A 12,602-nucleotide genomic window follows, 5' to 3' on the forward strand; every position below is an offset into this window, starting at 1 on the left:
TCCACTTTTTTTACTGTATTTTGGAAATTCTTTGTTTCCCATATTAGAAGCTTGCATCCCTTAGCAAGAGCCACCCGTCCAAAGGATCATTTTCAAACATTAAACTACCACTTTTGTAGTTTTGAAATAATTAGCCTGATGCTATGGAGTGAGACTGAAATGTGTGTGGTAGACTGACAGACTGAGTGGGAAAAACTTCATGAAATATGTTTCACTGCAGAGCTGTGACTAGGCAGGGGCTGGTTCTGTACCAGTTACCACTGTATATGCCTTCCTCACATTCATACCATTCTGACAGTGAGGATGCTGATGGGTTACACTTCCAGGAAGCATTGCTAGTGAGGAAAAATTCCATAAACCTATCCAGCAACCAATCAGACAGCTGTTAATGGTCACACAGGGTCAAAGAGCATAGCGAGGTTCAATTTGGCTCTCTTGGAACCAGCTTTCAGTCTGATCAGATGTGCCCTGCCACCCTATTCTCCAGCACTATGCCCTCAGTTGTTAGTGACCTTACAGGTAGAGTTCTGATGTAAACACCAGTCAGAAGTTTTAAAGCACTCTCCGTTGTTTTTTTTTTTAACAGTATGCTTGATTGCCATGTGTTCCTGGAGCCACATCCTACAATTGACTTTTCCTTGACAATTCTTGTACAATAATTTATTCTGTAGTGATTAGCTTAGGTAATTATTTAAATAGGTGCAGTTACACTCTTTAATTTGTGGGTATGTACTGTGTTTATGTAGACTCAGTTCTTTGGGTAGTTTTCCACACAACCACTGAATATGTTTATATTCTGCTTACATCTCTTGTACTAGAGAAACGCTACATAACCCATCTTTAGCTGACACCCTTAGACATTCAGTTAACATTGTGAACCTTTTTTAACATGTTACTACAAATTTTACTGTTTTTCTTAGAGATTCATAATATGTAAAGTCGCCACACTTGGTAGTATATTTTCAGATTCATCTGAATATAAGGCTATTGTCCTGAAGCCTGGTTTTTCTTTCCTTTTATTGGAAAATATTTAGTAAAATATTTAAAAATAAATAATAAATAATAAAAATAAAAAATAACAATATTTAATAAAAATGCATCTGGATGTCCTATCATGAGAAAGATGGAATAAATGTAATCACATCTCTACAAAGTGTAGTAAAACGGAACAGTGCCAATCACTTAATTATAACCAACCCCAGTTGTTACACATATGATGGAACATGTACTAAACCACTTTCACAAATAACAAATAGGGAATCAAAAATAAAAACAATCGTTCTAAAATTAAAAATGAAGCATAAGTACACATTTCCCAAAACGTCATGTTTATTTACACAAATTAAGAAAAATATCCAGAATGGAAACATCTTTGAATATAACACTAGACGTATTTAGTACTCACGTTCTCAGCTCTCCAAAGTGTTATTCTTGCATGTACCTTACACAGTATTAAATGCTTAACAAAGAATTAAGAACTTTGGTGCATAACACTTATCTACAATATCTCTGAATTATGTACAGAGCTTTGTGAAACAAAAAAATTTCACAAAAAAATATAGCTATTGTGCACTGGTGTAAATGGTAACCAAGCACAATGATTTTGTTAGATTACACATTTTCCCATCTGACCCATTTACATGAAGATGCATTGATGAGCAAAAATATCATGAACACTGCCTGTGAGGAGAATGAATGCCATGTTGTACACTAATGATGCAGTAAGCAGATTACATGTATAGCAGATCAGAGATTAAGAAGGAATTGTTCTACCAATTAGATAGGTTGTGAACATGTAAATCCAATGACGTAAGTGACTTTAGCAAAGGACCGGCTACAGTGGTATTGCAGTTGGGAACTAGCACCTCAAAAGTGGTGAAGCTGGTTGGCTGGACCTATGCTACTGTTGTGAACATCCAAAGAAAGTGGTTGAAAGATGATAAATCCATAACCTTATGAAAAGATGTAACACATCTATACCTCATTACAAATCTTGGAGATCAGAGGCTTGTCTGCTCTGTAAAGCTGGAAACGTGGCAATATGAGACATATCTGATGACAGAAAATAATGCTGGAGAGGCAATACACATTTTAAAACACACAATTCAGTGTACATTTTTGAACATAGGGCTCCACAACATATGGTCTCTGTATGTTTCCATACTAACCCACCAAATTTTTCAATTGCAACTGCATTGCACAAGGGATCATTGATGCTGGAATGAAGGTCAATGCTAATGACAACTGCCAACTGTCAGGACGTGTGACATTTCTTGTTACACCAGGTGAGATGCCACATCCAGATATGCAGTCATGTAGGTGAATGGCATCAGATCGAGGGCCCGTTATGCTATGGGGCAAGTCACATTGGCTCCTTTGGGACATCTGGTAATAAGTGAAGGCATCATGACAGTTGCAGACTATGTCACCTTTATAGCAACTACATACATTCCTTCATGACTGATGTGCTCTCCCACAGTGAAGGCACCTTTCAGCAGGTAACTGTCACATGTAAAGAACGACTACACAGTGGTCTGAGTAGCATGGTAACTAACAGTTATGTCTCAACCACACCATTTAGCTGATCTGAATGTGTGCAGTACAACTAGTGCGACATACATCCAGAAATATGAAAACGACATGTCAAGTCCATATCATGTATTCCAAAAGTGGACAAACATGCTATTAAGTTGATTGTTATATTTGTTGTTACGTTTACAAATGCAGGGTTAATATGAACAAAACATACATGTACACACTATTAATGACACACACAGCAGATCTCTTGAGAAAACATACATTAGTTAAATAATGCCATAATCACGTTTCTCCAGTGTTGAGTTTACTAGTCTTTGTGCAGGAAGTGCCATGGATATATTTTTGATAACATTGTTTCTAAAGTGCAGTTATGAGTACTACATAATGACTATGTCTGGAATATTAAGCAGCAAGTCATCACATTTCCTTGGCCTTATACTGAATATTGCATTGTACTTATGATTACTGACGAAGGTAAGGATTTATCACAATTCACAATCTTCTTGTCTCAAGATCGATAGGAAAGAGCAGCAGTGTTAATGACAAAAACAGATTTGATTCATGTCTCTGGAGTATTTAGTAATACAAGTTCTTGACATCACAATCTGTAGATATGGATTTTTATATTGTCACATTATCTTATACCACTCTATAGTACACATCATTGCTCATTTTTTTCCACAATTCTACCACATTTTAATATTATTTCGCAGGAACTGCAATTTATTGTCCCCTGTTACATCCATTACTTTATAGGCCTTGAGGGCACAAACCAGGAAAACCTATTTGTGTAAACCAACACTTACTTGTAGTTTCTTTCTGATGTGAATTAATGCATCTGTCTTGAGAGTACCCAATTTAGTGAAACTTTTGTCACAGACATAACATTTGTGAAGTCACCTTCCAATGTGTTCCAATGCATGTGTCTTGAGATCGCCTGACATAGCAAATGATTTCCCACTAATCTCACATCTGTGAGGTTACTTTCTAATGTGAATTAATGCATGTGTTTTGAGAATGCTGGATACAGCACAAGATTTCCCACAAATCTCACATTTGTAAGGTTACTCTCCAATGTGAATTAATGTTGGGCCTTGAGATTGCCTGCCCTAGCAAAAGACTTCCCACAAATATCGCATTCGTGGGATTTCTTTCCAGTGTGAATTAATGTGTGCCTCTTGAGAGCATTCAACAAAGCAAAGGATTTCCCACAAATATTACATTTGTAAGGTTTCTTCCCAGTGGAAGCAAAACATCTCCCACAAATCTCACATTAGTGAGGTTTGTTTCCAGTGTGAATTAATTCGTGTCTCTTGAGATCGCTGGACCTAGCAAAACATCTCCCACAACTCTTACATTTGTGAGGTTTCTTCCCAGTGTGAATTAAAATGTGAGTCTTGAGATAAGCCCTAGCAAAAGACTTCCCACAAATATCGCATTCATGGGATTTCTTTCCAGTGTGAATTAATGTGTGCCTCTTGAGAGCATTCAACACAGCAAAGGATTTCCCACAAATATTACATTTGTAAGGTTTCTTCCCAGTGTGAAGAAATACATGTTTCTTGAGATAACCTGACAAAGCAAAACATCTCCCACAAATCTCACATTTGTGAGGTTTGTTTCCAGTGTGAATTAATTTCTGAGTCTTCAGATTACCTGACTGGGCAAACGATTTGTCACAAATCACACATTTGCGAGGTTTCTTTCCAGTGTGACTTAATAAGTGTTTCTTGAGATACTCTGACCTAGCAAAAGATTTGCCACAAATCTCACATTTATGAGGCTTCTTTCCAGTGTGAACTAATTTGTGTCTCTTGAGACTATCTGACATACGAAAAGATTTCCCACAAATCTCACATTTGTGAGGTTTCTTTCCAGTGTGAATTAATTTGTGATTCTTCAGATAACCTGACTGGGCAAACGATTTGCCACAAATCACACATTTGTGAGGTATGTTTTCAGTGTGAATTAATTCGTGTCTCTTGAGACTGCTGGACCTAGCAAAACATCTCCCACAACTCTTACATTTGTGAGGTTTCTTCCCAGTGTGAATTAAAATGTGAGTCTCGAGATAATCTGCCCTAGTAAAAGAGTTCCCACAAATCTCACATTTGTGAGGTTTCTTTCCAGTGTGAATTAAGTTGTGAGTCTTGAGATTCCCTGACTGGGCAAACGATTTGTCACAAATCACACATTTGTGAGGTTTGTTTCTAGTGTGAATTAATTCGTGTCTCTTGAGATGGTTCGACCTAGCAAAACATCTCCCACAAATCTTACATTTGTGACGTTTCTTTCCAGTGCGAATTAATTCCTCTGCCTTGAGATGACCTGACTGAGAAAACGATTCCCCACGAATCTCACATTTGTGGGGTTTCTTTCCACTGTCAAGTAATTTCTCTCTCTTGGGATGACCTGACCTACCACACAATTTGCCACAAATACCACATTTGTGCATGCTGTCTGCAGTAAGTAGATCACCCTGGGTCCTGACATTAACAGCTGTAGACAAAGTTCCATAGTCACTTATTTTGTCAGCATCATTTCCCATAGGTGTGTTACACATGTCATTAGAGGACTTCTTTGAAGGTTTCCAAGTTTCCTTGTATGAAGACCACACATTGTGTTCTGTAACAGAAACTTCTGGCAAACTATCCAAAAGGATACTGCTTTGATGCTCATCACTATAGCCATATTTTTCATGGATGCCAGCAGTTAAGACGTGATAATTCTCACTCATTCTCAGATGTTTTTTCAAACTAAATTTACTGTCAAATATCTCACAACACCACTTACAAACATACAAAGGTGGTTGCATGCCATCAATGTGCATAAACACATGCTTTATGAGTCTGTATTTTGAAGGAAAGCCCTGTTGGCAGAAATTACAGCTATATACATGTAATTCCTTTTCCCTCGCACTACAGTCATATTGGGTAGCAACTGAGCATTCACTATCAACAGTCACATCTCCTGTATGCGTACCAAACTCTTGTGTTGACTTCTCCATATCTATCACAAATTCATCCTGGACCAGTTGATGGTGACACGTTTCTTCACATATGCCACACCTCCCACCAGTACTCTGAGTCAATCTGAAGAGTGAGGAGCAGAATGTTATATATATATATATATATATATATAAAACAAAGAAACAATATTTGAATGTCCATAAATCCAGTACTATAGGGCACAAGTCATAAAAGTGCATAAGAAATCATATATTTACTGTTAGCAATTTAAAATTATAATAGTCCACCAGAAGGAAAGAACTGATGAGGTAAAAATGGTTTAAAACGAAAATAACCAGAGGAAATTCAATAATGATTAATCTGAGACACTGTCACTTTGATTTGAAATTTTTAGATCAGAATTAAAATAATTGCATGTGTTACAATCTTTTTAAAATACATTGCTACAAGTTGATAGTCTACACAAATTTATTAAATTTATCAAAAGATGTATCACTTACATGTTATAATTCAAAATACTTAAGTTCAAGGCATTTAAGATTGAAATCAGAGAAATAATTTTTAAATGTTCCTCTTCCATTATCTTAGCTTGTTAAGTGCCTTTTCTTTGTTTTGCAGACACTTTCACCTTTGGCAATGATATATTTATTTCACCTAGTAAACAGATTTTTTTTGTTTGATTCCCAGTGATTCAAGAACTAGTGCAAGCTTCAATATTTTGATTAGGTATCTAGTATGGATGTTAATTAGGTGGATAATGACTGTTCATGAACAAGAACATTGTCACAGGAATCAAGGGGGAAAAATTGCAAACTGATGAATGAATGTACACTTGCAGATGGTTTCAATCTAAGACTGCGTTTTTGGCACTGCAACTTATATGAAGCCTTGAACAAATGGAAATACTGTCTGAAAGGATGGAAATGGTTGTAAATTTTCCTGTACATTTGCAGTGAGCCTTTTTTAAAAGTTCTACATCTTCCCAACATCTGGTCATCTGGCATTGCAGAACACCATTGACTGAAGGACACACACATTAATGGCCACATCATCACCATTAAACACTGCAGGCTGACACTTCATACTGAGTGGCAGTGATAACAGCTGATGCATGAGCTACCCCTGTACTATCTGGGTCCCATTATTCCACCTGCAGTTAAACCCTTTCCCACAGATCAAAATTGTGATGTGTTTCTGGTCCCCAGTATGTGGAACATGTTGGAAATAGAAGATTACAGATACTGAAAGCGTGCCTGCTCCAGTGTTATCTTTTGTTCTGACTGTAACTTTTCACTTTTTTGCAATGTGTTGGGTATATAGTTCTGTTTGGCATGGGTCTGGTAAATTTCGAGTGTTTATAAACTTGTAATTGGGATCACACGATTTTTGAACGTAACTGAGATCATGGTGTGTGTCAGATTCTAGAAGTTGACAACTGAATCACTAAATCTTGTTATTTATTTTTAACTCAATTAGATACAACATAGGAAAGTGAAGTAACTGTATATTAATAATTAAGAAAGAAATCGGAAAAAATATGCAAGTAAAGTTTCAAACAAATACCTTTCTGTTTCTCAAAGTACTAGAAATGAAACTTACAATTAAAATTTTATGCTATGCCAGTCAACCATAAACAAACCAGAAATTGAAGAGAATATGTGGAAAAGTTCAACAATAAATAAATTTTGATGTTAGTTATTTATCAATTGTTTTAGAGACCTCCATGTAAGCATTGTGTAGGTACTGGGTACTTGTGTCAAATCCTTAATCTTTACTGCACAACAATTTTTGTTGCAGGTACATTCATACACTATTCATGCAGTGTCAATGGAAGTGCAAATATATTTTATTGACACACATACTACACCCTGGACAATAACACTGCTAATGGTTTAGACCACATATGTTATAAACGTTGGCACTGCAGATGTTACCTCTACTTTATTCCTTTGTTGTCTCGATTCTCAAACCAAAGAGCTGTCATTATGAACAAAAACGCTTTCTTACAATGTATCTATCTACTCTGGTACCCCTCCATCTGACAACTAGTAAGGTCGGGGGATTAATAGGACATCTCGCCACCTTTACTTGGTCTTTCGGCTGAAGCTGGTTGCGAAGTCCCACTGCATATATAAGCTAGTATTGCAATGGGGTCACCACTCCCGAAGACTACCAACCCCCTCAATAATCAATATAGTTGAAGTACGGTTCTTTTAGGCTCAGAACTCATGGATGATGATGTTTGGTTTGTGGGGCACTCAACTGCATGGTCTTCAGCACCTGTACGAAGTCCTACTTTTTACACATTCTATTTTTTTACACAGTCAAAGGTAGCCACTGTCACAGATGATGATGAAGAAATGATGAGGACAATGCAAATACCCAGTCACTGGGCAGAGAAAGTCCCCAACGCGGCGAGGAATCAATCCTGGGAACCCATGATCTAGAAGCAGCAATGCCAGCTACTAGACCATGACTGCGGACAGAACTCATTGAGAATAATAAGTCTGTTCAGGCTGGTTTGAATGGTTAGAGAGACGTGGCACACACTGCATATTGTAAAAAACACTGGCAGCAGTCACCATAGTTATTACATTGTAATAACAATAAACACACACTGTTGATAAAACCCCTGCTGAGTAGCAATCATAGAACGAGTGTGGTATCTCTGCAAGACATCATAGCAACTTCATTATGACTCTACTTAGGACAAAACTGTCTGAACAGCACCCTGTTTTCATGACAAGAAGTCGATCTGGGGCGTTTCAAGTGATTATAATTAAACTGACAGTGTTCTGGGTGCTGCAGTGTGGGCTCTATACTTTGCAGGATGCTGTAACATTGTAGGGTGTTCATTAACTGGTATCCTCACCAAGTACACTGAAAAATAATTTTTCAATTTCCGCCACCAGGTGAAAATATGGCGCTGTAAGCAGTGAGAATGAGGTATCAGTGCAGGAAAAAAGAGGAGAAACGATCAGACCAATGATAATGATGGTTCTGATACGTTTATTAGGATATGATCAGAAGTTACATGTTCAAAATGGTCTACTGAATTTACAAAATGCTGGTCCATGACATGACATGGTTAACAGTTGCCTACAGCATATCCAGTTTAATAAGGTTGATTGTCATCATATGATATCCTTCTCATCAGGAGTATCTGGATACATCCCCAAATAATCTTTCACATATCCCAACATCCACATGTCACATCAGTTTAGGTCAGGGGATCTCGAAGGCCACATATCTTTAAACTACATAGATATAACGTGGATGATACTGAAGGTTTCATGAAACCAATTGTTCACTCAACAACTGACATATCATGCCACCCCATCTCACATGAAAATAATGTCACAGACACTATTATGTTCTTGAAATGATGGAATCTCGTCGCATAACAAGGTCTTTATAAGGTTCAGATGTGACTTGTGAAATCACACCACACTGTCACGTAAGCTGAGTGGAGTGGATGTTCCTGCACAAGATTTGGGAAGACAACCCCATATGTGACAGTTCTGTGTATGCACAGCCCCATGCAGAGTAAAATATGCCTTGCCCATCCAAAGAATATTCCCCAGCAAAAGGTCACTCATTTCCATGCATGCCAAAAATGAAAGCAAAGTCACAGCGTTGTATCCTATCATGGGTTTCTTTAGTCATGGGCTTTCTTCAGCAACACATTCTGAGCCTTAGAGAGATACTAGTGTAAAATGTGACACAAAATGTTTTGAACTGTTGATTGGGATGAGGCACAGTCAGAGGCAGAGTGTGAGTGTGAGTACTCTAGCACTCACTGCAGAATTTGAGCCATCTGCTGCATGGTCGGTTGTACTAAAAGCAACTTGAGCAACCACTATGAGTGTTTGCTGCACCACTCAATTCACCTATTTCTTCAAATTTCTTGATTGTATTCTTCAACACATTTATTTCAATAATATTCCTCCAATGCAGTGCCACTGGTCTGATAAAACAAGTGTACCACTAGTGCACAGTGTTTCTTGTCAATAGGCACTTCATTGCATATGGAAGGCTTAAACCTTAACTAGGGGGTATACTTTGGCAAGAAAAAATTTCCCAGATTTCCCAATTAGAAACGCGCTTTCTAGGCTCAAAAACTTTTTACTGGATGGAAGTACATTCTTCCATGTCAAAAGATGGTATCATTTCCCTAGGAGCTGTAAACCGTATCAATCCCTTGAATGGTTATGGATTTATAAACCTATGCATAACTTCCTGGCACTTTATGAATCTCAACCTAGCAAAAATCAAAGCATTTTTGAAAGATCTTTGATGCACGGAAACATGTACACTACATATTTTTGTATCACGTAAGTATAAACACAATTACATTACGCTAGCTTCCAAAGCACTGAAATCATGATTGTGGCATGCTTTTGCCAGCCAAGCATTGCTCGTCACATGATCTCGCCAAAGATGGCACAAATATTCAGAGCATAGGCAATGATGTAGCCAGCCAATGACAACATGAATGTTAAGATGTGCAAACACACAAACGGAAGAAGTTAATGATTAAATTAATATACATCAGTACAACTACAAGAGAAGCTTAGTGTTGATATATAATATTGACTTTTCAAAAGTTTTTGCTGTTTTTTTCGAGGTGTGGTTAGGCGGGACCCTAGGAGCACCAGCTTCAATTTTAGCAGTTTTATATTTCTGACAAGCACGATTATAAATGTCACTGATGTGCACTGGACACTTTGTGGGTTACATGGCTGTTTACATGTTCTGTACACCACTGACTTTTCCCACAGTAAAGCTTGTTACATGTGAAATCGCTCAAGGACTTACTTCAGTCTTGTTTTTGAAAAGGCAACTATACTTTTTGCCAGCATTAATGCATAATCTGTAATCAATGAAAGAACTATAATAATTATGAGACACTAAACTCGAAACTTGGTCATTTTTTGTGTGTATTATCTTTTCAAGATATATGAAATGCAAGTGTGCCAACAAAATTTAAAATTATGGCATAAATTGCTGGTATTTTGAGACCAAATTTTTCAACATTGCTGGTCCTAAGCGTTAAGTCTTGAATGGGAATATAATGCTCCATGATTTAAGGAATTCATCTCACAGTCTGACACGCATCATCATCTTACATTTACGTTGAAAGGAACACTTCTGAAACCTACATTCGCGATATTTCACCATCTTCTGTTAGAAATGTAAGCAGCTGTGACGTCACTAATCAAAATCAGCCCAAGAATGAAACATACTGAAAGCAGTTTGTTGTTAGAAAATAATGCAGAATTTTTAACATCGATGTCTGCAGATGCCTGTGTGTGCACTCGTTTTGTTGTTTTGAATGGCGCATTTCCTTTGCAACAAAATATTTCTTTTGGTGATATTCCCTCGTTTTTGTTTTATTGCTGCAGTACTACCCTGCAATAGCGGGATAATGTAATTTTTTTATTAGTGTATCAGGTCTTAGCAATCAGAATTACAAGAATTTAACTTAAAAATAAAATAATAAATTACTGGAATTCTGAAACATCCCTAATCCGGATCTGAGCAGATCCGAGTACTTTTTGTGTGGCTATATTAAAGACAACGCCAGCCTGGCTGGTTCCCCTTATTCCGCCTCAGTTACACTATGTCAGCGATTGCTGTGCAAACAAGCTCTCAACGTATGCGTACACCACCATTACTCTACCACGAAAACATAGGGGTTACACTCATCTGGTGCGAGACGTTCCCTGGGGGTCCACCAGGGGTCGAACTGCACAATAACCCTGGGTTCGGTGTGGGGTGGCAGAGGGGTGGACTGTCGTAGTTGTTGTGGGGTTGTGGACCACTGCAGCTGCAGTGGGGATGGAGCCTCTCTGTCTTTCCTAGGTCCCCAGTTAACGTGCAATACAATATTAAAGACACGGTGTACAGCAGTAACCCCAAAACCATTACTGAGCTGAAAACCGACATTGAGGGGGTCATCAACGACATTGATGTTCCGACACTTCAGTGGGTATTGCAGAATTATGCACTCTGGCTGTACCACAGCATCGCCAATGTTGGCAGGCATATCAAACATGTCAATCTAAATCAGAATATCTGTAGAAAGGTTTACATGTGGAATAAAGTGTGTAAACGCTGTAGTTTGTAACTAATTTACGATTTTTTCATACAGTTTAATAATTGTCACCTTGTATCTTTGCTAAGTGACAGACTGGGCACTGGACTAAGTGCTCCATATCCATCACTGCTACCTGTGTTTTTACTGAGCAATTCAGTTACAAATGTTGGTGTGGCTTTCTGCCCTAGTTGAGAGTGAGGTTATTATTTCCTTTGTCATAATTCATAGGAAGTTGAAATCACTGAATGTTCATCATCCTTTCCCCACAGTATCTCCCTGATATCCTTCACACTCTGATTCTATCATGGAAACAATTTGTGATAAACAGAAAAATTAAGGGACCACCCATTGAAGCTTTCCGCATTTTGTGAGGTTTGTATACTGGAGAGTGTACATCATCCGTGTGGGTACACACACACACACACACACACACACACACACACACACACACACACACTTTAGAACCTTTTACTCTAAATATCTAATTAAGTGTACAGTCCCTGCCTGGTTTCATGATATTACACTACATTACATTACACTACATTAAATTACATTAATACTCGTTCCCCAGATCATAAATATGACATTTTGCCATGTGGAGCTTGTGAGTTTAACTTTAGGTTTCTTTACACAACGAATATTTTCTATTTACAATCACTATTTTGTAATTAAAAATTCATCTGCTGAGTAGACGATGCCATCATTCATAAATTCTTTTGATTTATTTTTAGATGCTAGTTGGCTATCTGTCAGACTTTTAATGCTACCTGGTAAACGACCAAACAATTTTGGGGGAGCACAATTCATCTCTTCCTGTGCCACAGTCAGATTTAGCCCACTGCACTTTTCTGTTATCTTTGAGCCGGCCGCAGTGGTCTCGCGGTTCTAGGCGCGCAGTCCGGAACCGTGCGACTGCTACGGTCGCAGGTTCGAATCCTGCCTCGGGCATGGATGTGTGTGATGTCCTTAGGTAAGTTAGGTTTAAGTAGTTCTAC

At 38.0% G+C, this 12,602-nt stretch overlaps 1 protein-coding gene across 4 annotated transcripts in view; it reads right to left on the reverse strand.

Moving 5' to 3' along the window:
- LOC124720405 (zinc finger protein 99-like) overlaps positions 1-12,602 on the reverse strand; it is a 146,652-nt gene that overhangs the window by 20,555 nt on the left and 113,495 nt on the right. For 3 of the 4 annotated variants that reach the window (XM_047245742.1, XM_047245743.1, XM_047245744.1), the window contains one exon: positions 1,407-5,630. In XM_047245742.1, the coding sequence (XP_047101698.1) occupies positions 3,812-5,630 (1,819 nt within the window). In that variant the 3' untranslated portion in view covers positions 1,407-3,811. Of the gene's footprint in view, positions 1-1,406; positions 5,631-12,602 lie in introns of those variants that run through there. The other variant, XM_047245745.1, reaches the window with a different exon arrangement.

This window comes from Schistocerca piceifrons, chromosome 11 (genome assembly GCF_021461385.2).
Source record: "Schistocerca piceifrons isolate TAMUIC-IGC-003096 chromosome 11, iqSchPice1.1, whole genome shotgun sequence".
NCBI lineage: Eukaryota > Metazoa > Arthropoda > Insecta > Orthoptera > Acrididae > Schistocerca > Schistocerca piceifrons.